Raw genomic sequence first — 27,217 nt, forward strand, 5'->3', positions numbered from 1 at the left:
GACGTGTAAATATAATAAATAAGGCAATGACATCCTTTGAGTAGATGACAAATCAGTATGGATCCCTACCCGCTCTAATTTTCTACTACTAAATTAATTCTTAATTAAGTAGAATATCAATTATAGTAAAAAAAAAAAAAAAAAAAAAGTAGAATATCAATTCTTAGTTGCTCCCTATTGAACTTCGACTGTTTTTGCTTTCCTCAATGGTGCTTTTGGAGTTTCAGTTTCTTGGAATTGATAATTTGAGTTAAAAGTGTCCTTCTTTGTTGTGTTAAACTTAAATGTGATGATCTTCCGCAATTACAGTCTGCAATAATAGGGAAGATCGTAATGAATAATCAATACATGTTCGGGTAAAAAGAAAAACAACGCAACTAATTTATTATTCTCGATGAGTTTATTTTCGTCGATAGAAACAATGTGTAATATATGTTCGGGTTCAGTGGCGGAGCCAGAAAATTTATGGAGCCCGGGCAAAAAATTAATCGTAAATTCACATGTGATATAATATATAAACAGTCATAGATCGAAATTTTTTTATTTTTTATTTTTTTTTCTAAAAAAAATTGAAATAAAAGAGGTTTATCATTTTGTCAACAAAAGTACAATTTAAAATAGGATTATTAATTGAAATTGACCACGTAATATACGTGAAGTCTGAAAATTGACCCTGTAATTAAATAACATGTATTCTGACCATGTAATTCGAGATTTTTATTATTTATAACATGTAATATACGCGAAGTCCAAAAAAGCAACCTAGAAATTGAATTTTTTCATGATTTCCTAGAGGCGAGTTAAGAACGTTAAAATATGGCTTTAACAAAAAAATTATAAATTTTCGACAAACGACAAATTAATTATGAATTTTTAAAGTGTCAAAAGCTCAAAAAATAAAACAATGGAAATCTCGATCTATAAATCGAATTTTGAGCTCATTATTTGCAGAGACATCTATAAAAATACATAAAAAGGATTTGTAAAGTTTCATAGCATATCGAAGTCGTTTAAATTTATTTTGATTTTTCAACTGAAACGTGCAAAATTGAAATTTTGTTCCGCGTAAGGGTATACTCACAAGTCAAATTTAGTTCCCTAATTTTGTAGGCATGACTAGAACATGATAAGAACCTACACAATGAAATTTTGTAATTTTTAAACGAGATACAAATTAATTATAAATTGTTTAAGAAATTCATAAATATGAGGGAATAAAAATTCATAATTATGAGGAAATAAAAATTCATAATTAATTTATCCCTGGTTGAAGAAATTTAATTTTGTGTAAAGCTATAATTTAACGTGAAAAAATTCAACCTGTAGATCACATTTTTAGACTACACGTATATTATAGGGTGGTCAAAATTAAATAAGAAGAAATTCAAGTTACAATGCTAGAATATATGTTTTGTATTTTATTAGGTTATTTTTCAAATATAAAGTATATTACAGGGTCAATTTGAACAATTAACAAATTCCAAGACCTATTTGCGTGTGACAATTTTCAGATTACCCAAATTTTTCTCTTTGTAAATGTGTTAATGGGCTTTTGGGTTGAGTCTAATGTGCAAAATTATCGATCGAGCCCGGACGACCGCCCGGGGTCGCCATACGGTAGAACCGCCCATGTTGGGGTTTGAAATTTAGACACCTCACTTATTCATCTTAAAGGCGGATTTTAACCACTAAATTACTTGATAAAAAAAATAATGCTACTAGTTAATTTCCTAAAAAAAACAATGCCGCTAATTAATTCTCTCAAAAAATGCCACTAATTAATTTATTAAGGAAAATGCTAAATAGTGTCCTTGGGACATTGTTTAAAAGAACAATAATGAAAATATTGTGTTGGAAAGTGGTGAAAAGTTATGAATTTAACTTTTTAAAAGTTTGAAAATTGTATTTTTCAATGTAAAACTACTATTTTTAGTTTCCTTAACAAGTGTCCTAAGGAAAAATATTAATTTCATAATTTCATAAAGACTAATAAAAATAGTAATTTCATAATTGTATACCATCATCATCACTCGGTACAAATAGTAATTAAAGACTATACATATTGGTGAAAACAAAAAAGCTACTTTTCCAATGTGTATATGCATGTTTCTATTTTCCTTTGCAAATTTTACAGACCACCATCATGTGAATACTGACGACCACCATCATGTGAATACTGACGTGCTCCTTCGTAATTTCATAATTGTATACCATCATCATCACTCGGTACAAATAGTAATTAAAGACTATACATAATGGTGAAAACGGAAAAACTACTTTTCCAATGTGTATATGCATGTTTCTATTTTCCTTTGCAAATCTTACATACAACCATCATGTGAATACTGACGACCACCATCATGTGAATACTGACGTGCTCCTTCGTAATTTCATAATTGTATACCATCATCATCATTCGGTACAAATAGTAATTAAAGACTATACATAATGGTAAAAACGGAAAAACTACTTTTCCAATGTGGTATATGCATGTTTCTATTTTCCTTTGCAAATTTTACATACAACCATCATGTGAATACTGACGTGCTCCTTTATAATTTCATAATTGTATACGATTACCATCACTCGGTACAAATAGTAATTAAAGGCTATACATAATGGTGAAAACCGAAAAGCAATGGTGCACAGACGTGAGCATCGACCGTATAAAAAGAAAAGATATCATTGACAGTAAAGGCTATACATTATGACTTTAGTAATCTAAAGTTTAACCTTTAGTAAAGGCTTTTTTTTTTAATTTGCAAAAGCAAATTTTATGGAAACCTTTCTCCCTTTTTAAACCCTAGCCAATTAAAGAGGGAAATTCAGCTTGCATATTGTTAAGAAATCAACTTGCATATGGTAACTATAATCATTATGACAGATACGTAACATTGGAGTGCAATTTTGTTTAATATGTTTAAAATATATGTATATTAAAAATAAATCAGATAGTATAAAAAAATTCTAGTAGTATAAAATATTGAAAGCATCATTAAATTAAATATAAGCTTAATTGTATTTAGCCCGCCTTTTTTACCAGTTAGGTTTAACTTCAACCTATGTAATATATGCTATATATGCTATATGTAACACAAAATTCAGTACATATTCCCTAAATGTCTACAACGAACATAGTTTTCCGAGTTTCCAGACCAAGACCCTAGTAATTTAAATCCACCTTAGACTCTTCTGTTTAAAAAAGGTTGTCAAAATGCCAGGTTTCCATATCGACCAGGATAGACTATAGAGTGGAAAAACATCACAAGACATATATGATATGTTACAGGGTGATATTCCTGTAAAACAATATTCCTGTACAACAGAGGTTGCTGCACAATTGTTTGCGAAGGCACAGTGGGAGCTTTAAGTTCAGGCTGCACAAAATAATTCAATCAATGATATTATGTCTACTCATGCTACAAAACTTCCGCAATGATATCAGCTGTGAATGTCAAAAAAGAGCATTTGATGCTACAACCGCAGGAATTGTTGCTCACATCATCACATATGAGATGGCTCTTATTTCATATTCTATGAGTCATCCAGCTCAACAAGTTGTGCCCGTCTCTCAGCAGCCTTCTTCCTAATAAATATGCCCCATCTCAGAGCTGCCTTAAGTTTGAGCCAGCCCACAACAGCCTTTCCTGAGGAGCGGTTTCGCTCATCATCTACGTTGTAGTTCGTGGAGGTTGCAGGCATGTAAGCAGATGAATAAGGATATTCATCTTCAGGAGCATTAAAGGAAGTATGAGGTTGCCCTCCCATATTAAAAATACGGAGCAGATGCTGCATATCTTCATTTTCTAGCATCTCGTGACTTCTAATACGAATATCATCTTCCGGGAAGAAATCTTCAAATCCTCTATAAGTAGGATCTGAAAGGCCAACAGTCTGAAAGCCAGGTGTGGCTGATTGTGGGGGACCAAGTGACAACTCATTTTCATTTCTTGGAAGTTGAGATTGGTGTGAAACACTCGTCAAAAGATTTTGTAGAGGGAATGCAGTATTACCAAACTGAAGAGCAGAATTAACATCAGCATTTTGTGGTTGCATTGAGAATCGGGTAGCCGTACCATGATGATAACCTGCACAAATATTATACATATGTAATCAGCTATCAAAATACTCATTGTCTGAAACCATTGTTTTAACGACAAACATCTGTTGTGAGAAAAATATTATACACATTGATGTGTATGAAATCAACTTGCTATATTGGCCATGTGATGCCATCATTCTCTCCTTTACTGATATTAACCCCGAGAAATCATGTTTTCACAATGTGACACGGAACAAACCTATCATATGAAAGGAGGGATAAGATTTTTTTTGGTCTGGGACTGGGAGAGGAACATAGGGTTGGAGTGATAAAGAGCTCATGGAATCGACTCCCCCCACTAATAAAATAACAACTAACATTTTCTATTTCAAAAAAATAAAAATAAAACTATCATATGAAAATCAGGCCAAGAAGAAGCACACTAATATAAATACTATCTCTAAGTTAATCTAAAATAAACCGCAAGTTTTTGCTTGGGCACGTGTGTGTGTGAAGAACTGTCCACTTAATCAAGTTGAGAAGAGAAATAGTAAGGGTGGTGGGTGCATGAACTGAGTAAAAAAGGAAAAATAATACATGAAGAGAAACATCAGGAAAAACAAAGGAGGGAAGTAAAAAATGAAGGATGTAAACTAAAATTGCAAAAGCCTTTTGCTTGTGTTGCTAATATAACAATCTTTACTTTAGAACTATATAGTATATACCTCCAACTGTTGCACCTGGATCCATTGAATGTTGTCCTGTTGGTACATGAACCGGTAGACTTGGGGTGGAGATCTGCTGATCAAGTGAGTTTGAAATAGAATAATCATGGGAACTCACTGGAACCTGATGCTGAGACATACCCAAAGTTCTATTTTGATTGTAATTTAGCAGAGACTTGCCATCATACTCAATAACGTGCATCCAATTCTCATATGCCTTCTTCACCAATGTGTCCACATGAACCTACCAAAACAAAGACATTGTTTAGAAATTTCACTTTTTTTTAGTGCAGTTTTAAACAACTATTTCTTTTGCCATTCCTAGAAGGGGAGAATGTACAGCAGAACTAATAACACCTGTAACAATAAGCGATATATTCATATTAAGCCAACTGTGTATCTGATCTGTTCACAAAATTTTGAAATGCCACATCATGGATTTCCCTATGCGTGTAAGATTTTAAAACTAGGAAAATGTTTTACGCTGCAAGAGTTCCAACAATAAAAGCAAAATAACTTGTACTAAAGCCCAGGATCCAATTTAAGTGTATAACTGTATATATTTATAGATGGATGCCATCAAGATGAAGAGCTGCTTTTACTCAACAAAAAGCCAAAAGGATGGTCCACACTTTCAGTAAGTGCAAAGAGAAACCAGATTTATTGCACTGTGGTAGAAAACCACCAACAAAATCCTAATTCAAACAAAAATGCAAAATTTACTGTACTGGGTGACTTACCTTTTGACTATCAGAAAGAGAATCAGCAGAGTAATATTGGTCATTGGTGATTAAGCCACTCAACTCGTATATATTATTGAAAACAACACCAACATTCCTTGCATCGTCAGGATAGTATACATAGAGTTTTCCACTGAGGACACAAGTCTTTGCATGTTCAACAAGAACCTCCCACATTTTATTTGACATGCCACTCCCAAGAATCTGCATAAGGATAGTGAACTTATAAGAAACTTGAATTGATAAATATTAAATCACGAAGTTAACCCCAATTCCCAAATCAAATAGATTTGAAAATTTGATCAAACTTAAAACTCCTTCCCCTGACAAGAAGTGTCTAAATTCTTACATTCCGCAATCTCTGTGGGTCTCTAACCACAAGTTGAAGGACATCTTCAACAGAACATATTCCTGCTTTATTTAGCCTTTTGTGAAAGGACCCATCCTTGCCAATCTTCTCCAATCTCCAGACCTCATCAGTCAAGGCAGGTGGATAGTGTTTCTTGTATACTACAATCAAGTATAAGTTGCATTATGATATGAACTGGAAAGATAGATAAGATAGAACAAAAAATGAAGTTATGTACTTACATTCTCCACGATGATCCTTAACAGTGAAAGCCTCTGTTTTGGCTTCACGAATACGCATTCCCTCACAACAACCTGAGGAAACTTTTAGCCCCAGCCTAAACTTCCGACTTCTTATCCAGCTAGAGTTGTCTGTAAATGTAAGATCGGCCAGTGTTCCTACACCGTCTTTCAGTGTCACTTGCAGATCACCAGTCAGAAGAGGTCGTTTTCCTTCTCGCTCTTTCACAATATGGCTATCAAATTCTTCTTGACTCCAAGTATCATCGTCCTCATTATTGAAATCCCCTTCAAGTACAATAACATCTAGTCTGACACATGATGCTGGGCCGGAGGTGACAACATGCCCTGTGTTTGCATCAATCAATACAATATGTATGGCAGTGCCCTGCTCCCCCTCCACTTTCCCGCCAGTAAAGAGGGGAAGGGATAACCTGGTTCTAAATTTTAACTGTAAATTTCCTCCATCTGGGTTTTCTATGCGCTTTGGAGAAGATCTGTATTTTACTTTGAGTATTAGAAAAAATATATTATAGATACAAATACGTTAAGAAAAGATCTACACAGAAACCACACCAGACATATACAAGCAATTATATTTGAATTCTAAGATACAACAAATAAAAAATTTATTGGTCTTTAAATTAAATTTTTTAAGTTACAACAGGGTCCCTGTTGATCTAAGACTGTCTGTCTTACTCCAATTTCAAGAAAACAAAACAAATCAGTTGCAAGAGAGATCATGCCATGAGGCAAAGCAGAAGAAATGAATGATTTGAATAACATTTGTTGTATGACGACGTTGTAAGTTTAATTTTGATCCATTTCAATTACGATATAGACCAATAACGTGTTGTTGACAAATTTTGATCTCTCAAATAGTTGTTATCATAATCAAACTCTTTTTAATGATGTGGTACTTAATTGGATAACAGTGTGAAGAAGTGTTACACTAATGGTGAATAAAAATAACTAGTTATGCCATAGGGTTAAATCTTGTAAGAAACTATATTAAGGAGGTGGGGTGACAACAAAAATACCTCCCACTAAGATTGGTGGGGGCTAATTTTGCTAAAGCGCGCTCCACTTCTTCGCTAACCTGTTCAGCAAAAAGAAATAAAAGTCCATGATTAAACACCAATCATGCAAAGTAGCACATATATACACATTCACTTAGCCACAGAGTTTTTCGAAGGAATTATTTTATACAACAGGGCAAATAAACACCATGGGACAAATTAATTGATTTGATCACAATCTTACAAAATAGCAGCTAAGTGAGATAATTAAATATGTTACTTTATTCCAAAAGCCTTTCTCACAAGGAGCATTTATGTATCTAGATATAAAGATTTTACGTATTTCAGCTTGTTAAGGTTTTGTCTAAGCCTCAGAGCATCAATATTTAGCCGAAGTCTACCAGCCTAAAGGACAAAAGTTTTTTCTTTCCTAATGGGCGAGAAGCACAGGTTTTATCTTTTAGGGGCTGATTGTTTGGGTGACACATGCAAGTGATATAACTTTGCTAATACAAGCCAACAGACATCGAATGAATACCACAATCAACTTAATTTTCTTACAACTCTTCGTAGAATAGGCTCCAGCGATGAGCAAAGTTTCTGCAGACTGTCCACCTTCAACGCTTCAACAATTACACTGAAAATTGACATAAATAGACAGAGGGAAAAATATTAATGCATTACTCAGAAAATTTAACACATGAAATGAATGTTTAATAAATGAACACAAAACTACTAAAAGTATAACAAAAAAAATACTTCTAGCTGCAGCCATTTTTTCTTGGTTTGTAAAGCCTGACTCCCAAGTATAGAAGATTTTATTTTCTCCACCCAAAAAATAGAGATGGTGCCTATCGTTGTGTTTGGTATCATGGCGGGTTTATCAGAATCATAGAAAGCTAGCGTGTTTTTGCATAAGCTACTATAAAATCACCATGGTTCACAGTCATTCTAGCAAACTCAGTGATGATAAACATGCACGTAAAGGATCCATTCCAAACACGTCATTTCCACATAATAATGATCTAAAAATGACATTATCCCATTCAAATACTCTTCCTATGTACTTTCATTTAACCTACCATGTAATAAGTCAATAGATGCTCAAAACTTTTTCATTTTTAAAACTCAGAAAACCAATACCTAGGGCATGTTTGGATTAACTTATTTGAACTTATCTACCGGCATAAACACTTGCGAGAATGTTTGAGTGAACTTATGAAAACAGCTTATGACATGTTGGTTAGCTTTTTTCAGCTTATTTCCATAAAAATTCATAATAGTTTATGAAAACAGCTTATATCTTCTACGAAAACAGTCTAACTTAAATTTATTATTTGTTATGAAAATAGCTTATCATAAGCGCTTATAAGCATAAGCTGAAAATTAAGCTGTTTATCCAAACAGAATATCAACTATAGAATCAAATCCAATAACACTAGAATTTCATTTACACTTCCATTAATTAATTATTATAATAAATTTCTCAATCATTTTTCATTCAAAACAGATTCCAGCATAAAATAAAATCCAAAAGCTGAATAATGGGAAGAAGAAAAAAAGTTGAAAAAATGAACCTAGCTAAAGCAGGTCGTTTTCTATCAGGTTGATCTTCATCAGTAGAAGTTGAATCTAAGGTTCGTTTCTCTCTCGCCATACTATTCGATCTCTCCATATATCTAGTTTGCATTCTTCTGTTTGCTTGCTGAGAAAGTGAAAGGAAAGATAAATAATCTTCTTCTATAAAAGCTTCGCGAAAAGAGAATAATACGAAAGGAAAAAGGAAAATTTTGAGTGGATAGAAAAGTTATGAGAATTGAGAAAGTGAAGAATCAGTGAGAAATTTCTCAGAATTTTCACTTCAACTTCAACTTCAACGCTTACTTTTTTGGTTGGATAACGGTGTGAGTGACGGGTTTAACGGTTTACGAATCTGGGTGTGGGAAGGGTAGTTGGGTTTGGACGGTGAGATTTTGATGTTGTGATATAAACCGTTGGATGGAGAATCTTTGTCTATACTTTTACATGTGGGGTGATTCAGCACTCATCACTCATCAGATCACATTCACTCTCATTCATAGTGTTTGTTACGTGCTGATTGATTCCTCATTCTCAGTGGGAAATTTTTTTAGGGTACATGCTGATACGAATATATATGAATATGATATGATTATATCAATTTTTTGAAAGGGAAAATTTGAGTTCAAACAAATTATTATTGCATCACATTCAAAGAGTGGTATGATTATATCAATGATAGAACCATGTTTTTTAAGAGAAATGCTTATGCTTAGAAAAATTATATATGTACAATCGTTTTATAACAACTATGTATGAATGGGTAGTTTCAACATTTCAACCTTATCTTAACAATCACCTAACTATCGACAAGATCTATGATTATGTGCATGTCATCATGTCTGCTGCGACGGTGGGAGAACGACGGAAGAGATAAAAGTGAAGATTGGGAGAAATCAAAGTGGAGGATATGAAGGACAGTTGTAGAGAGTGTGAGAGTAAGGGTGGGAATAGGCCAAGCTACCCGAAAAGGCCTATGGCCTGGCCTATTTATAGTCTAGTCCAGCTCGGTCCATTTAATAAAAAGGCAAGACTCAAGTTTTTTATAATAATTTATTTAATTAAGTAAATTAGGCTAATGCTGTTTATTAGATATGTCAGACGGACCTATTTAGATATAATCTCTCTTTCGTTATTGTTATTGTTGAAGTTTTCTTTATAAATTCAGACATTCATATGATTTGGTTATTTAGTATGAGGTATATTTGTGTGATTAAGTCTTCATAAGATTTGGTTATTTAGTAATAGGCATGTTGGTGTACTTAAGCCTTTATAATATTTGACCTATTTATTTAGTAGTAAGTCTATTGGTATTGCTAGACCTTAATGTAAAGGGTCTTGCTAATCATTGTCCTCAGGGCAATGGTTAAGGAAGCTAAAAGTAGCATATTTGCATTGGTTTCAACAACATTTTGACTTTTAAAAAATTAAATTTATCACTTTTCACCATTTTCCAATGTTATATTTCTATTTTTATCCCCTTATCCAATGTCCCCAGATAAATGGTTAGCATTCTCCTAATGTAAATTAGGTTTTTAAACTTCATCAGATCTTTAAAATAGTCGGATTATACCTTAAAAATGAGTCTATGACAAGTAATAGACTCAAGCTTATAACTTTTGTACTAAGCTAGAGTTAAGCCTTACAAAGCAGACCCATTTCCACCTCTCAGAGAGAGAGAGCGCTAAAAAAAGAAAACAATGAGATAGATTTATATCAAAAGTTGTTCTAAAATGATAGTGAATATATCGTTTTTCAAATGCTTAGTTTGGTTGCTTATAACTTATAAGTCATATATAACGTTAATTCTCACTTTTATTTGACTTTCCTCTTTATATGAATTAGTTTATTTGACGTCGCCTATTTTTTTTTATATATAGATATCCACACTTTTTCAAAGAATTCTCCTAAATTAATTAAGATGTAATAGATGAGATATAGATAAATAAACAAATTAACCCCACAAACAAAAAGAAGAAAGGTAGCTGTCGTTGAAGGTTACGTATCTTTTATCAATTTCTTTATCTAAATGATAATTTACTTTGTTAATGGGAATAATTTCCTTTATTCTTTTTTCGGGTACCTTTTTTTTCTTCTTCTTCTTACTTTTGTGTCTTTTTAACTTCATGGAATAAACCATTTTTAAGGCTTTTTGAAAGAAAAGAAAAGAGTGAGTTGATGGATAATCCATTAAAGTATATTAGTTGTTGCACTTGCACATATCACTCCTTTCTGAAAGAATATATTTGTAAGTGTATATGTATTACTTAACTTTTTTTTAAAAGAACAATATTATATCATTTCATTAAATATCAAAAGATATCAAAGCACAAATTTATGGTAGTATATCAACATAAATGAGGGATCTAACTGATAATGGGGTTATCCACGTCAATGTATGAGGAGCCTCACTTGTTTGCCTTTGAGTAAACTTGGCGCGAAAGTTTTGAAAAAATTGATTACAATAATGTTTACAGTCACAAATAATAATCCCAATTTTGGTAATGTTGTTCCATCCATTGTGAAAAATAGTTTACAACCTTCTTTGAATCGCGTTCATATGTATTATTTAACAAGTAATAAGTGATTTTTTTTTTTGTAGTTCGATGAAATTGCAAAGACATTATAAAGGCACACATATAAGTGGACGATCATGATGTTCGGACTAACAATTTTTGCATTTTGTCCAGTTGAATAGAACTTGTGGACAATTAATAAGTGGTTTTATTCAATAAAAAAAGTGATTTGGAAAATAGTTAACTGGGTTCAAAATTGGCAATGTTGCTTTAGCAAGAAATGTGAAGTATGGGGTCTTAAATGGTATTTTAGTTGTAGCTTCAGGTGCAGAGATATTTGTTAGGGGTAAGTTTCATAGTGATCAACTTAATTGATTTTCAAAATAATTGGAAAATTTTATTGGCAATTGGAGGGACTCGATTTTTTGGCATAATCCATAGATGAATGGTGTGATGTTAAGAGATCACTTTAGTAGATTATACAATTTGACTAGTGATAAAAATGTTATTGTTGTTGATATGATGTTGAATGATGGAGATGAAAGTGAATTTAGGTAGAGTTGGAAGCATAAGTTATTTCAATGGAAAGATGAATTGAATGTCAAGTGTTTTTTTTTGCAGACTTGTGTTAATTAGTGCTTGCAACTCCCTCGAATCATCTCAACACCTATTTTTTTATTGTTCATTGTTTGGAATTCAGTAATGATATAGTTGGATATTGTTTGTTTGTCATGTCAAATATTGTGGTGGAACAGGCTTAAAAAATATTGGATAAAAAGAAATTATAGATAGATATTGTAGGTTGATATTATTCGGTTTACCAAATTGATTTCACCTAAAATATTTATCAAGAACGCCACTTAGAAATTGAATTTATCTTTCAACTTTTCCTTTCTTTCTTTTTTTCAAAAATTAATTCATATTTTATATTTGAAAATTTCTAATACTACTAACTACTAAGTATATACTTCCTCTGTCCCATAATAAATTATCATTTTATCACAAAATATCGGATTAATTTCACTTCCCACCATAGAACTAGCGAGATGAACGGTTGAGAACACATGTCTTGAACCACATTGTTAGAGAATCCACAATGGTAATTCCTTAATATGAACTTCTTAAATGGACCACACATCACTTATTTATAATATTTTAATAAAAGTACTTATTAAGAACTCAATGGCTCCAATAGGAGTACACTAATAAGGACTCCAACGAAAAGTACTTAAATAGGCTCCACTAACTTTACATCATTAAACAAAAATAATTTATTTTTTAAATTATAAATTACCCCATAATATTTAATTATAATCCTTAAAAAAATTAAATTATAAAATATTTATTTATTCGTATGAATTTAAATTTCTGCCACATTTGCTAATAATTTAAAAATGAAAAATTAACATTACAAATTTTACATTCCTTCGTTAAAAAATAATAATAATAATTTACATGAATTACATTTTATTTAAAATTATGACAAATAGATAAAATAATAAGTAAAACAACTATTGATTATTAAAATATTACTTCTTTTGTAAGTGAGATCACATATTACATATTTTATTACTTCTTTTAAACGTGGGACCCATTAGTTGCCTAGGAGAGATAGAATCCTTATATAATTACATGTTCCTTGATGGGGACTCATTTTCTCTTCCTCCAATGGAGGATCCTTAACAATGAGCGGTCCTTGTTAATTAATGAGCTCCCATTGGAGATGCTATTAGCCTCAATTTAATGTTACTTTAACTTTTTCTTGGGACAACCAATTAAAATTGTTGATTTTAGTTTCCATCAAAATCAACCATCTTTTCATTTTGATTCATGTCCGTACGGGTTTCGCTCAAAAATTGCATTGCTTGTTGGGCCATAAAAGGAACTAATACAATAGAACTTGGAATTCTACACTTCTCCCAGCACATTTTGCATGCGTTCAACTGAAATACCGAAGACACCCACTAATTTTTATGAAGGTGTCTTTTAGCAAAGTTATAACTGTTATCCACCTTTTAGTTATAACTTTGCTAAAAGACACCTTCATAAAAATTAGTTGGTATCTTTTAACAAATGTCAATAGAATAATTTTTTAAAAGACACATGTATAGAAGGTGTCTTCTATCAAGTTGAAAACCATCAAATTCTAAGCCAAATTTCCAATGATGTTAAACAATATAATCCCCTTTAAAAAAAATTAAACGATATATCTAGAATTGAAAATGGTTGTATATTCTACAACATTTTGATATCGCCTATAACTTCCACAGTTCCCCTCAACTTGTGTAACAAAAAAACACCTTAAGTATTCAAGTTGTTTTTTTGTTGTTGTGTGTGTATGTCATTGGTTCATTTGTTAAAATGTTTTTTTTTTTGTAGTGATTTTTAAAATGTTTATTCAATGCATGATCAAGCTTAAGCACGCAACGGTTAAATTATTAAATTTTCATCTACTCTTATTTTGATATTTTTATTATTACTTCTATTTAATAATTAAATGCCAAACTACCTACTATTAAATAAAAATTTGAAAAATTTATGGGGTCTAGACTTGAGGATTTGATGGCCATAAAAGATACACAACCTTGATTATTTCTTGTATAAAAGATCTCATTTTAATTAATCCACTTGTGTTGTCTGATGATGTTGATTTAGAATTTTAAAAGCTTAAATGCTCTTTTGGTCACTTAACTATTTAATTGGTATTGCTTTGGTCCCTTAACTAAAAGAAAGATTGTTTGAGGATTTTAAGTTTTTTTTTAAGTCTCGTTTTGGTCCCTTCTGTTAGGTTTCCGTTAGTTTTAATAAAAAACGTTAAGTGTGGACACGTGTCACCTTGTCATTGGCTCTGAGATTTTTTTTTTACAGAAAAAAAAAATATTTTTTAATATATATATATATTTTATTTTTTTGTAAAAAATTCCCAAAACCAATGACAAGGTGACACATGTCACTTTGTCATTGGCTTTGGATTTATATTTTTAAAAAAATAATAATTTTTTTGTAAAAAAAAAAACTCAGAGCCAATAACAAGGTGACACGTGTCCAGGAGTTAACTTTTTTTTAAAACCCTAACGGAAACCTAACAGAAGGGACCAAAACCAGACTAAAAAAAAAACTTAAAATCCTCAAACAATCTTTTTTTAGTTAAGGGACCAAAGCGATACCAATTAAATAGTTAAGGGACCAAAAGAGCATTTAAGCTAATTTTACAATATACTTCTTTCGAGATTTCATGTTTAATTCTCTTTAATTCCTTAAAAAAATTCTCTTTAATATCAATTCCAATGGCTATTTTGTATTCATAAAAAAAAATAAAAAATTCAGACTTCAAAATAAATTGGGTCGGGTGCCTGATCCAATAAAAGGTAAAAAAATAGATCGTTTGTTTGACGGTGCAACAAGATATTGATCAATTTAAAGGAAAAGAAACTTGTTATTTTTTTTTTAAGTATTTTAGTTGTTAGAATTCACCTTTTTTAAGGTGAATAAGTGGGGCACCGGAGTTCGAACCCCAACCTTAATGTATGTTCCCACCAACTGAACTATACTCACGAACAAGAAACTTGTTATTTATTCCGCAAGGAAAAAAACATGTTATCAATCATAAACTCAATGTGTTTGAAATAATGAGTCGAATAAAGTGTTTAAAGTAAGATTCAAAAGAAGGTCGTGAACAAAAATTGATTTGATGCTTTTGTTGGAAACCTATTGACATAGACAACAACAAAGCTTGAGAGCATCAGATACGTAATTGCCAAAAATCATTTTTGTTTGAAAACGGAGTTTCACAAACTCAAAATAAATGAAGAAAAATACAAAGTGTTTATGATCACATTAACCAAGGTTTGTCCAAATCAATGTGAGGCCTAAAGTAATCTTTTTAACAAAAGAAACTATATCATTGATTAGAACGAAAACAATGGAGAATACAGGTTACAACAAGAAGCATAAATGGATTCGAATATTGTACTATACAAGGAGAAAACAACTCTGAACTCTTCGGTTTTACTCAAAAGTCTTTTAATTTAGAGGAGTGTTATTTGAACAACCATTTTGTAAGACAACTTGTGGGACAACCAAAATATAGAAAAAAATGTGAGTCTTGGTACAAAAACCAAAGCAATAGAGAGAGAAAATGAGAATATGATATGAGTATGAGAGAGAAAGTTGTCACAAAATGGATGTTCAAATATCTTTTCTCTTTAATTTATTGGATACTAACTTCCAATTGAATCACATAAAATCTATGGAAAAATATGATCATATCAATTTACTTCGATGATTGAACAATTCAAGAAACACATAGAACAATTATCTACGAAGAGGGTTTCATTAATCTCTGTTTACTTATCAATTTTTTTTTTAATGGCAAAATATATTATATATAAAAAGGGGATTAGATCCCAAGTATTACACCAAAAAAGAAAATAAAAATACACGAAAACCCTCCGGCAAAAAATCAACAACAATCAATTTTCCATCACCGTCAATCAACGAAGATAAAAAAAAAAAAAAAAAGCAGCCGACAAAGAATGGTTAGATCAAACGATTAGATTCCCCCACCACTCAACTTCCGATAAGTCGAAGGAGCCATCGAAAAAGCCTAAAGAAACTTGCATAAAAAAACTAACTCCCGATCTCAAATCACAAGCGATCGGTCCATCAAACTCCCTTTACTTACCAACTCTGGCCAACCTCACAATCTTATTCAAATGGTTTCCATCATTTTCATGTTATTACAAACCAAACAAATCAAGAGGGAAAACAAAAACATAAAATAAGAGTGCAAAATTACAAACCAAATAAACCAAGAGTAAAAACAAAAACATAAAATAAAAGTGCAATACAAGAAAACAAAAGATGTAACACCTTAAACGTGGAAGTAAACAAAAGTACCTAGATATGTCAAAACAACAAAAACAAAAGTACAGTTAGTGGGATATATACAAATACAAATATAATAAAAATAAAATAGATGCAAATTGCAAATTGATAAGGTGTTCTTGCATCATACACATTAAATAAACTTAATTGGCGTCAAAGTCAAGGCAGCCAGAGAGAAAAAAAAATATAATCAAAATTAGTAAACACATTTCATGTTAATGTTTAGTGCTTTCTTAGTTTCATTCTCCATCATTGTGAAAACCATATTCTATAATCTATATAGTATAGTATTAATAATTATTTATAATTTGTAATCGTAATTATCTCCGAGACGTGAAAACCGGATTTCATTTACTGAACCGGGTTTCCGGCTGAGATTGGTGGGGTCCACTTTCCGGAGATGGATCGTCCTTTATTTTCGGACCGAGTAACCGTCAACGGCACGGTAACGCCGTTAGCTCTTCTCACCGACGGAAGGCTATGGTGGTCGGAAGGAATTCAACGGTGTCTCTCCGTTGAAAAAGAGGTTCTCGGATTCGTCTCTAGTGGTTCATACATCAAACTCAAGACTCTTGTGGAAGCTCGTGACGGTTGTTGCACCACCGGTGAAGCTGGCAGACTCGTTCGTAACGACGTCGTTTTTAAACCCTCGTCGGAGGAAAATCTTAGGCTTTGGTGTCTGAAGCTTCATGAATTCATTGATTCTCTTGGTAATGTAGAGATTTATAATCATTAATTACAATTAATTATAGTAATTATAATCTTTGTACCACCGACACTTCTTATAGAAACATTGATTACTTTCCATTAATTTATTTTTCCAAAAAATTTACTTTTTTTTTTTTAGAGAAAAAGTGCTTATAGCATTTCATTAGTAATCAAAGTTTCAATACAATTGGGTATACGAAAATACATAGTGGGACTAGCGAGAAATGCGGCTTCCCTTGCGAGAGTGTGGGCCACAACATTAGCTTGTGGCCGAACAAACTCCACCCGAGAGTTGGTAAACTTGGACGAGAGCAAAGACTAGGAAGCCGTGATGATGTTGCCAAATTCAGTTATGTCTTCCCGACCCGAGTAAAGAGCATCTTTTGTGGTTTTGGAGTCGACTTCAAAATCAATATTATCTAAGTCCATATCACTCGCCATTGAAGCGCATGGTAAATGCCTAAAGCTTCACCTATGTCAACCGGATATACACCAAAGGTGACTGTTCTAGCCAAAACAAAGACTCCATCTTCGTCACGGATGCAAATGCCTACGCCTGTTTTGTTGCGTTGACTGGAGAACGCCGCATCAACGTTGCAATTCATACGGCCATGCTCGGGAGGCTGCCACCGCGGCTGGACAGCAGCTGGAACAGCACTAGCAGCAGCTGGAACAGCTGCTGGTTGGAAGACAACAGGAACAGCAGCTGTTACGACAGAGATATCAGTACTAGCAGCAACTGGAACAGCACTAGCAGCAGCGCTAACAGCGGCTGGTTGGAAGACAGCAGGAACAGCAGCTGTTACGGCAGAGATATCAGTACTAACAGCTGTTGGTTGCGTACCTGCAGGAGCAACAGACAAGCTTGCAGCAGTAAGGTCATTGCAAGATGCCAGTCGTCAATCAAGGACCGCGCTCTTTCCACCACTATTGCACAAGTTTCTGTGACGTCTTCCCACACCTTTAAGTTCCTATGCTTCCAAAGACTCCAAAATATTGCAGCCAGCCGTTGAGAAAGTGTGGCAGATAAAGAATGTAACAACGCAAAAATTGCCTCAATGGCCGAGGTTGACGATGCCAACGCACCTTGAATCTCATGCCATAAACCTACCGTAGAGCATACCTGAACTGCAAAAGAGCACTCAAAAAATACATGAGATAAATCCTCATGATTAGAGTCACAACTTACGCACCGAGTAGGAAATTGAACACCTTTATCCAACAACCGAACACGGGTTGGTAAACAGCCCCGACACATACGCCAAATCAGATTTTTAACTTTCGGGGGAGTTTTAAGCTTCCAAATGCCAGTCCAATATCCCAGTTTGTGAAGGTGGGACAAATCTACTAACTCATTGACACACAGTTGGTAAGCACTACGCACCGAATAACGCCCATTCTTCTCAGCCTTCCAAAGTAACGTGTCATGCTGAACCTGCTCAAAGAGAGGGGTGTTAAGAATTTTAGCAGCCAAGTCCTCACTAAAGACTTGTCGGACAACAGATTCGTTCCACCGTTTAAAGTAGGGATCCATAAGGCTATTTACGGATGCATGACTCACATAATTAGCTCCTGATATGTTACTAGGAATGGTTTCCCCATTAAGCAACCACGGCTCATTTAAAATGGGAATATGATTCCCATGACCAATGCTCCAACGCGCTCCTCCACGAACTATGAAACGAGCCCGAAGAATGCTACGCCACACATAGCTCGGGTTATGTGATTTCCAAAAAATTTACTAGTGTTAACTTGTTTATGTTTTGTCGGTCTTTCATAGGTTATGATTGATTACTATGACATATTGTGTTGTAAATTGAACTATGAATTTTGATGATTTAGGTCGACCGAAGAAATTGCTTGTTTTTGTGAATCCATTTGGTGGGAAGAAATGTGCTGTCAAGATTTTTGCTGAACAAGTGAAACCTCTTTTTGATGATGCTCAAATTCAACTCACTATACAAGGTTATTTCATTATTTCAAGTCAAATGTGTTTTGTTCTTTCATTGCTTTTTTCCTTTTTGTTGATTGAGTTTGTGTTATTCAGAAACTAAACATCAGCTACATGCCAAAGAGGTTGCTCGTTCGTTGGATATTTCAAAGCACGATGGAATTGTTTGTATTAGTGGAGATGGAATTTTGGTTGAGGTTAGTTTCATTGTCATTGTTATTAGCAAATGTTGATGATCGTGTTTGTTTTTATACCTTTCATGTTTATATTGCAAAGTATTTTGTTGTGCTGAAAAATAATTGAGATTACAATAACATCTGATAAAAGATAAAAATGCATTATTTAGTTTACACCGACAATGTATCTCCTCAAACTCAAAATAACCTAGTATATATTATCCCAAAAAAACTAGTACATATGAATTAAAGAAGTTTGTGTTTATCTTTTGAGGTATCGTTCCAAATAACCTAGTACTATTGGATCATGCTTATGCACTTAATTTGAAAAATGTTTAAAAAATGTGTTGTCAACATCTTTCAATTTAGTTCTCATGTAAGAAACATAATGATTTTTGTTTGATACGGCTGATGCTCAGAAGGACTGGATAGAAATTGTAACATCCATGGGAAGTAAAATGGCAATGGGGGTCATTTATAAGTTTTTAGATGTAATTTGTGTATACTCGATCACTTTTGTACTGACAGATTTTTGACATAGTTGTCTCTGTTTTTTATTACTTTTTTTCTAATCTAACAAGCATCACACATTGTAGTAGGTTGTAAATGGGCTTCTTCAAAGAGAGGATTGGGATACAGCAATAAAGACACCCCTTGGAATAGTTCCTGCAGGTTTATTACTTGTTTCATTTTTTTCTTTTCTCGAGTAGAGGATTTATCAAGTTTGACTTCATTACTCTAAATTTTTAACTGGGAATGGGTGGGACATTGAAGCTATTGTTTATCAGGAACGGTGGGATGAAGCTAGTATTATAATACAACTGAAGAGTTAATAGTAAAATAGGAATTTTGTTCAGGACAAACCCCAATCCTTATCCCAGTACCATGCTGATACAAGAATTGAGATGAACAGTTACCGACTTACTGTTGTTCCTCCTCTGGTTCTAATCTTCCGTTACCTCTCCTATTGTCCCCACTCTAAAATTTCTTATTGGGTTGCTAGTTTATTAACGGATTTACTTATACCCTATTTACTTGATTTATTTACAAGGTTTTTCAATTGTTATTATCCACAGATCATTTTTGTTAGAATAAAGTATCTGTAGATAATGAGTGTATGGGTCACTATAAAAATTTAGTTATGCCAAGCTAATAAGCTCTTCCATACTTTGTAAGGTACTGGAAATGGCATGGCAAAATCTCTGCTTGATTCAGTTGGTGATCCTTGCGCAATAGCCAATGCCGTTCTTGCCATCATTCGAGGTTTCAGTCCATTTATGTCTTTCAAACGTGTCGCATCCTTGGTATTTTATGTTATCCCCTTTTCTGTTTTGTTCTAAAGAATAAATGTATATGAAATATTGACAGGCCATAAGCGACAGCTTGATGTGGCTACCATCACACAAGGGGAAACCAGATTTTTCAGTATATTGATGTTGGCATGGGGTAATTACTCTTACCATAGATTGGAGACTGCCAATGAATATGCTAATCTAAGCCATTAGTTTCTTACTCTTTCCTTTTTATTTATTTAACTCAAACTTGAGTCTACTACATATGGCACCACATTTTGTTGATGGTATTCACTATGATGCGATGTTGTAAAATATGTTATTTTATTTCAGGTCTAATTGCTGATATTGACATCGAGTCTGAAAAGTATCGGTGGATGGGAAGTGCTCGTCTAGATTTTTATGTTAGTATGCCATTTTATAAAGTTCACATCTTGTTTATTTTTTATTTCACTGAATATGAGCGTCCTAAATGGAATCTTGTTGCAATTATCTTTTTTTTTTTATTAATGTCAAATGTTAGTGATTAGTTGTTAGAATTGTTCGTGGGGAGTTGAACCCTCAACTCCTTATCTCTCCAATCCTTATGTTCCAAACCACTCTATCACTCCTTTGTTGCAATTATCTTCCGACACTTCAGTTCTGGGTGTTTTACTGTACAAATTTGTTTGTGATTTTAAGTTGAATGCTTTGGATTACTTAGGGCGAATGAAATGTACGTTTGATTTCTTTGGATTACTTAAGGCACAAGAAATGTATGTTTTGCTGAAAGTGCCATTCTAGTCCGATGATATATTCCTTTGCCTCTTCCTCTCTAATTTCAATGCACTTCTTTTCTCTCCTGCAGCTTCTATCTGCTTAATTTTTTTTAGAATAACCTTACTTTTCTGTATACATATCTGAGAAAAGAAAAATACAGCACGGCTTTAGGACTCTTGCCTTTGATTTTGAGAGATACTTCTTAGTTCTTACAGTTAAATCTCTCATTTTGTGTTGTTCTATTTTAAAGGTTGATTCTGACATCTATCTGTTATTGTATCATAAATGAACTTTTGGTGGCGAACTCAAGTGTAAGATGTAACATAACTATGCTATTTTTCCTTCTCTTGTGACTCATTTTTTGAATTCTTATGTCAAATGTGCTCTACAGTTATAAAAGAGATATGAGTTGGTCGTTATCATTTTCCTTATTCACTGCTTTCCTGCTGTAGGCTGTCTGCCGACTCTTCAATTTGAGGCTATACAATGGATCTGTTTCTTTTGTGCCTGCACCAGGGTTTGAGTCTTACGGGGAGTCCACTAGTTACCCAGGCAAATCTACTATTAGAGGGAACAGTAGCGATCCAAGTGAAGGGGAACATGTTAATTTGCAAACACTTTGTTATCAAGGACCTGAAATAGACTTGGAAAATATGAATTGGAGAGTTATAAATGGACCCTTTATTAGTGTCTGGGTTCACAATGTTCCTTGGGGTGCTGAAGACACAATGGCAGCACCTGATGCAAAGGTCAGTTTTGTGTGAATAAGAATTTAAGCATTTCGTTTTACTCTCTCCCATTAACACTCCTTAGTTTGTGTTTTATTTGGAAAGTTCCCAAATGCTTCCGTGACAGGGGTGGCCTCATTAGGAGGACCAATTTGTATGAATTGATTCCAAATGTACAAATCGCGATGAATGTGATATTTGCATCTTAATTTGTTTGATTTTAATGGCTGCTACTATTCAAATTATACTTTATGAATTGGAGTGAACATGATATAACAATCAGGATTGCAATTGAAGATTAAAATGACCATAATAAACAATAAATTTCTGTACTCTTTTAACTGCTACCAGGTATTTGTACACCTAATAAAATTCAGCTAAACGCTTCTCATAGATAAATACCAATGGTGTAAATATTTTTAATGTTTTTCTCTTCTCCTAGTGGGGCTAAAACTGACCATTGTTCTATTATAATTTGGTAAATGCAGTTCTCCGACGGTTATCTGGACTTGATCATTACGATGAATTGCCCGAAGTTACATTTGTTGTCAATGATGTCAGAGCTGAATAAGGGAGGACACGTGAAATCTCCGTATGTCACGTACCTAAAGGTGTGATTTCCTGATATATTGTGTAATACTTTTGTAGCAGTTACATTGAGCTTTGAAAGAGTCTTGGCATTGGTTTAGTTACATAACGAAGTTTTCTAATTTATGTATCTTGCAATAAATCAAAGGTGAAAGCTTTCAGCTTGGAACCTGGTACACGCACCAAGGACCTAGAGAAGGAAGGGATCATAGATTCAGATGGTGAGGTTTTGGCAAGAGGGAGAGGGACCTACAAGTGTGAGCAGAAGGCTTTGATGGCCTATGATAAATTGCAGATAACAGTGGATAAAGGTTTAGCTACACTTTTTACCCCTATGTAATACTCTTGGTTAATTATTTTCTCGGGCACAATCCACACCACGCAATATTGTACACACACACACACACAATACAAATACATGTTTGTATCAACAGAACCTTCCTGTACAGCATCAAATATATTGAATAGCAAGTTTCCTTTGTAACACCAAATTATTGGCGGTTAAATTTTGAATTATTAATACGGAAATTATATTATCACTCTTTTCTTGAGTTGAGTGAGAGGGTACACTTCCAAAGATAAAGTGTAATGAACCATGAAGTTATATACATGTGTATAAACAAACCATGAAGTTATTGAAAGTTTAGCAGTTGATTTTATGATTCTGCACTTTATTCTGCAAATGGGCACCTGCATTCATACTTCAGAAAAGCTATATTCGAAAACACAACCGATTTGTGACATGCACAATTTGAATTAGTTTTGTTTGTGCTTGAATTAATTCTATGTTATGATTTCTACTAGAAAGGAAAATTGAGGGTATCTTAACAACAACAAACACGTATTTTTCCACTAGGTGGAGTATGCTATATTGACCGAATAATACTGTAATTGTCAATAAATTTAAAGATAGACGACCTCGACTCTGTATCTCTTAGGCTTTGTTTGCGAGTTGGGTTTTGGAAGGGAGGGAAAGGGAAGGAAAGACTTATGGAGTCAAAACCCTTGTTTGCGAGTTTTAAAAAAACAAGGGAAAGGTTTTGGGGGGTTTTGAAGGGCTTCATTTGTCCAATTTTAAAGTTCCCTCAAATTGAGGGGTTAAACATACAAATTGACAATTTTGCCCTCTTAATAATTCAAAATTTCAATTTTAGACATTACTAAAATTATTACAATTTTTTTTTTAAAAACAACTTATTTATATAAAATAACTTATTCAGTCCTCATTTTCAAAAACTGCTTATTCAAAACAACTTATTTATATAAAACAGCTTATTACGACCTCATTTTCAAAAACGGCTAATTCCAAACAACTTATTTATACAAAACAGCTTATTACGACCTCATTTTTAAAAACGGCTTATTCAAAACAACTTATTTATATAAAATAGCTTATTACGACCTCATTTTCAAAAACGGCTCATTCAAAACAACTTATTTATAAAAACAAGGTTATAACGACCTCATTTTCTAAAACGGCTTATTCGAAATAACTTATTTATATAAAACAGCTTATTACGACCTCATAGCTTATTACGACCTCATTTTAAAAAACTGCTTATTCAAAACAACTTATTTATACAAAACAGCTTATTACGACCTAATTTTAAAAAACTGCTTATTCAAAACACCTTATTTATACAAAACATCTTATTGCGACCTCATTTTCAAAAAAAGCTTATTCAAAACAACTTATTTATACAAAACAGCTGATTACGACCTCCTTTTCAAAAAATCGCTTATTCAAAACAACTTATTTATCCAAAACAGCTTATTACGACCTCTTTTCAAAAAACAGCTTATTCAAAACAACTTATTTATACAAAACAGTTTTGGATAAATAAGTTGTTTTGAATAAGCTGTGTTTGAAAAAGAGGTCGTAATAAGTTGTTTTGAATAAGTTGTTTTTAAAAAAGAGATCGTAATAAGCGGTTTTGCATAAATAAGCTGTTTTGAATAAGAGGTTTTTGAAAATGAGGTCGTAATAAGCAGTTTTGTATAAATAAGTTGTTTTGAATAAGTGGTTTTTGAAAATGAGGTCGTAATAAGCTGTTTTATATAAATAAGCTGTTTTGAATAAGATGTTTTTGAAAAAGAGATCGTATTAAGCTGTTTTGCATAAATAAGTTGTTTTGAATAAGCTGTTTTTGAAAATGAGGTCATATTAAGCTGTTTTGTATAAATAAGTTGTTTTGAATAAGCGATTTTTGAAAATGAGGTCGTAATAAGCTGTTTTGTATAAATAAGTTGTTTTGAATAAGCTGTTTTTGAAAAAGAGATCGTATTAAGTTGTTTTGTATAAATAAGCTGTTTTGAACAAGTTGTTTTTTGAAAAGAGGTTGTAATAAGCTGTTTTGGATAAGTTGTTTTTGAAAAAGAGATCGTATTAAGCTGTTTTTTTTGAAAATATGTCATAATAAGCTGTTTTGTATAAATAAACTGTTTTGAATAAGTTGTTTTTTAAAAAAAGATCTTAATAATTTGTTTTTCATAAGATAAGTTGTTTTGAATAAATTAGAAGTTAAATTACGAAGTATAACAATGTATTTGATTTTAAAAGAAAAAAGGGTAAAATAGTAAAATTATAACATAAGCCCTCCATCTCCTTTTCTTATTGGCTTTTTATTTTTAACTTCCAAAAAAGGGGAAGGTTTTCCCTCCTTTCTCCCTTCCCTCCCTTTCCTTCCCTTCCCCTCCTTAGCCTTTCCTTTCCTTCCCCTCAAAACTCGCAAACAAAGCCTTAATGCCTATAATTTTCCTTGGTATTTTCTTATCTTTACTTGTAGACTATTTATTGTACACTTTCAAAAATGACGCACTCAAAGCCGTTGTTGCTTGACAACTGAATGATTTCAAGGAGAGCTCCAATCCTCGCACGTTTTCCGCATTGCCAATTCCTGGTCCTCCTTGCTACACATGTCTATCAGAATATGTTTGGCAGAATGAAAATGATGCAGGCACCGGTGCACTGTGTCTGTTTGGATAAAGAGCTTATTTACAGCTTATAGAACAAGCACTTATGCATAAGCTTACATAAGAACGTGATAACAAGAACATGATAACTGGCCATAACGACACACATGCACATCCATTCAATCCAATCCAAAACAGATTAAAGCCCATCTATTCCATAATGCTTAATAGATCTTGCTAATATCATTCTTTAGCATTGCCTCGCCATCTTGCATTTCAGATAATGAATTATCTTTTGAGACAATGTGAATATTGTCAGTGATTGCCCTCACTGCAACAAAACTAGACTGCTAAATTGAAATGCATTTATCCAAGACTTTTTTGTAATCTAGTTGCCAAAGTCTTAACCAAAATTTTATACACCACATTACAAAGGAATACCAGTCCAAGACCCCTTATAATGCAGGGGTGATCATGTTTGTGGATGAGAAAAATATTAGTATCACCAAGCACAATTGAAAGATTACCTTCGTGAAGCCATCTGTGTCAATCCACCATTACTTCTTTACCGCAAAGAGACTAAAATCTTTTGTAAAATGTATGGTTCAAACCATCAGGTTTATACACAGTCATTCTATGATTAAATTACATTTATTGCATGCCGGTAAACTGATGGAGTATTTCATTTCGTACAAAAAGAAAAAGCAGGGATCGATATCAATAGCGGTAGATTACGTGTCTAATCGACGGTTCGGGATTGAGTTTGAAAAACGACACGGATCGACAGTCATGTTAAAAACCCAACCCAACCCAAACACTAGATGAACACCATTGCAAAACAGTAACACACACAAACTCTCTATCTCCATTTCAAGAAAAATATGGCTCCGGTGAAATCAGAAGCAGTGGCCGACAACGAGAACGGAAAGACGTATCCGGTGGTCGGAGACGGAACACGTGCTCGCCGATTGATAAAAGCATTCCTGAAAGGGGGAGTCATTTCTTTGATTGTTAACGTGGTAAGAAAACTTTCACTTTTTTAAATTTCTTTATGGATTGGATTATTTATCGTTTACATTGTTGTTAATCTTTCTTTTCTGTTTCGCAACTTTTCCGATCTGGAAGTGCTACCTTTTCCCTCCATGTTCGTATTGATGTGGTAGTAGCAGCAGCTAACAAGAAAATATGATTAATTAGTATTAGGGTTTAGGGTAGTAATAATATGTTTGTATCTAAACCCTAAGCAAGAAAATAATTAATTAGTTATTATTATTAGTACATGGTTGTATCTAAACCCTAACCAATAGTATTAGATCAAATCTGTCTTTGTAAACACTAAGGTGAGATTAGCACTAATAGTAGACTACTAGTAGTAGTAGTTACTATTGTAACAGCATTATAATTTTAGTAGTATCTAATTTCTAGTATGTTGTTTATATATAATATAATTAATTAATTGATTATCATTGTTGTTTTTTTGTTTTTTCCTTTCAAGTTCATTCTTCTATTTGCTAAAAAATTACAGAAATAATTAATTACTCTATGCTAAATTTTCCAAGAATAGTTCATGGTCATTGCCTGTGCAGATTCCAGGGTATGCCCTATTTGAATAAACAACTAAATTAAATAATTACTACATAAGTGCCTATACATAAGCTATTGAAAATTGCTGTTGACACATTTCAAAGGGCTGAGAAACACATGTAAATTACTCAAATGCTCCCTCGGCAGTTAGCTGCCGAATTTGTTTGGAATCGGCTGCAGTTAACTACCGAGGAAAACCTCGGCAGTTAACTGCCGCGGAAAATGAAAATCCAGAATTCATGGACCGTGAAGCAATATACATGTAGGCATATCTAAAACTCATCAGAACATTGGTTCTTAATCAATGTCCTGCAACTAAGCTCATTCTTGACATTGGTTACTGAAACACTATAGAAACATTCTGATGAGTTTTATGACAGCTACATGCACTCCTTCATGCATAGTGCTTAGTTTAAGTATGAC

The 27,217-nt window shown here is 33.1% G+C and overlaps 2 protein-coding genes and 1 long non-coding RNA gene across 3 annotated transcripts; 2 read left to right on the forward strand and 1 right to left on the reverse strand.

Moving 5' to 3' along the window:
• Positions 1 to 2,995: 2,995 nt before the first annotated feature.
• Positions 2,996 to 9,194, reverse strand: LOC25485928 (calmodulin-binding protein 60 C). Its single transcript, XM_013607027.3, has 8 exons — positions 8,692 to 9,194; positions 7,676 to 7,751; positions 7,136 to 7,194; positions 6,099 to 6,592; positions 5,857 to 6,017; positions 5,508 to 5,711; positions 4,768 to 5,011; positions 2,996 to 4,088 (listed from the first exon to the last, which is right to left on the reverse strand). Exons 1-8 carry the CDS (start codon positions 8,802 to 8,804, stop codon positions 3,535 to 3,537), a joined length of 1,905 nt encoding a protein of 634 aa, XP_013462481.1. The 5' UTR covers positions 8,805 to 9,194; the 3' UTR covers positions 2,996 to 3,534.
• Positions 9,195 to 16,271: 7,077 nt separating this feature from the next.
• LOC25485929 (sphingosine kinase 1) lies at positions 16,272 to 22,836 on the forward strand. The gene is made up of 10 exons (XM_013607028.3): positions 16,272 to 16,805; positions 18,646 to 18,768; positions 18,851 to 18,951; positions 19,530 to 19,602; positions 20,107 to 20,193; positions 20,299 to 20,376; positions 20,556 to 20,626; positions 21,434 to 21,730; positions 22,198 to 22,320; positions 22,446 to 22,836. Exons 1-10 carry the CDS (start codon positions 16,496 to 16,498, stop codon positions 22,635 to 22,637), a joined length of 1,455 nt encoding a protein of 484 aa, XP_013462482.1. The 5' UTR covers positions 16,272 to 16,495; the 3' UTR covers positions 22,638 to 22,836.
• Positions 22,837 to 25,582: 2,746 nt separating this feature from the next.
• Positions 25,583 to 26,676, forward strand: LOC120578429 (uncharacterized). Its single transcript, XR_005644244.1, has 2 exons — positions 25,583 to 26,229; positions 26,336 to 26,676. It is a non-coding gene; the product is annotated as an uncharacterized lncRNA (long non-coding RNA).
• Positions 26,677 to 27,217: the final 541 nt, after the last annotated feature.

The sequence above is a fragment of the Medicago truncatula genome, chromosome 2 (genome assembly GCF_003473485.1).
Source record: "Medicago truncatula cultivar Jemalong A17 chromosome 2, MtrunA17r5.0-ANR, whole genome shotgun sequence".
NCBI classification, from domain to species: Eukaryota; Viridiplantae; Streptophyta; class Magnoliopsida; order Fabales; family Fabaceae; genus Medicago; species Medicago truncatula.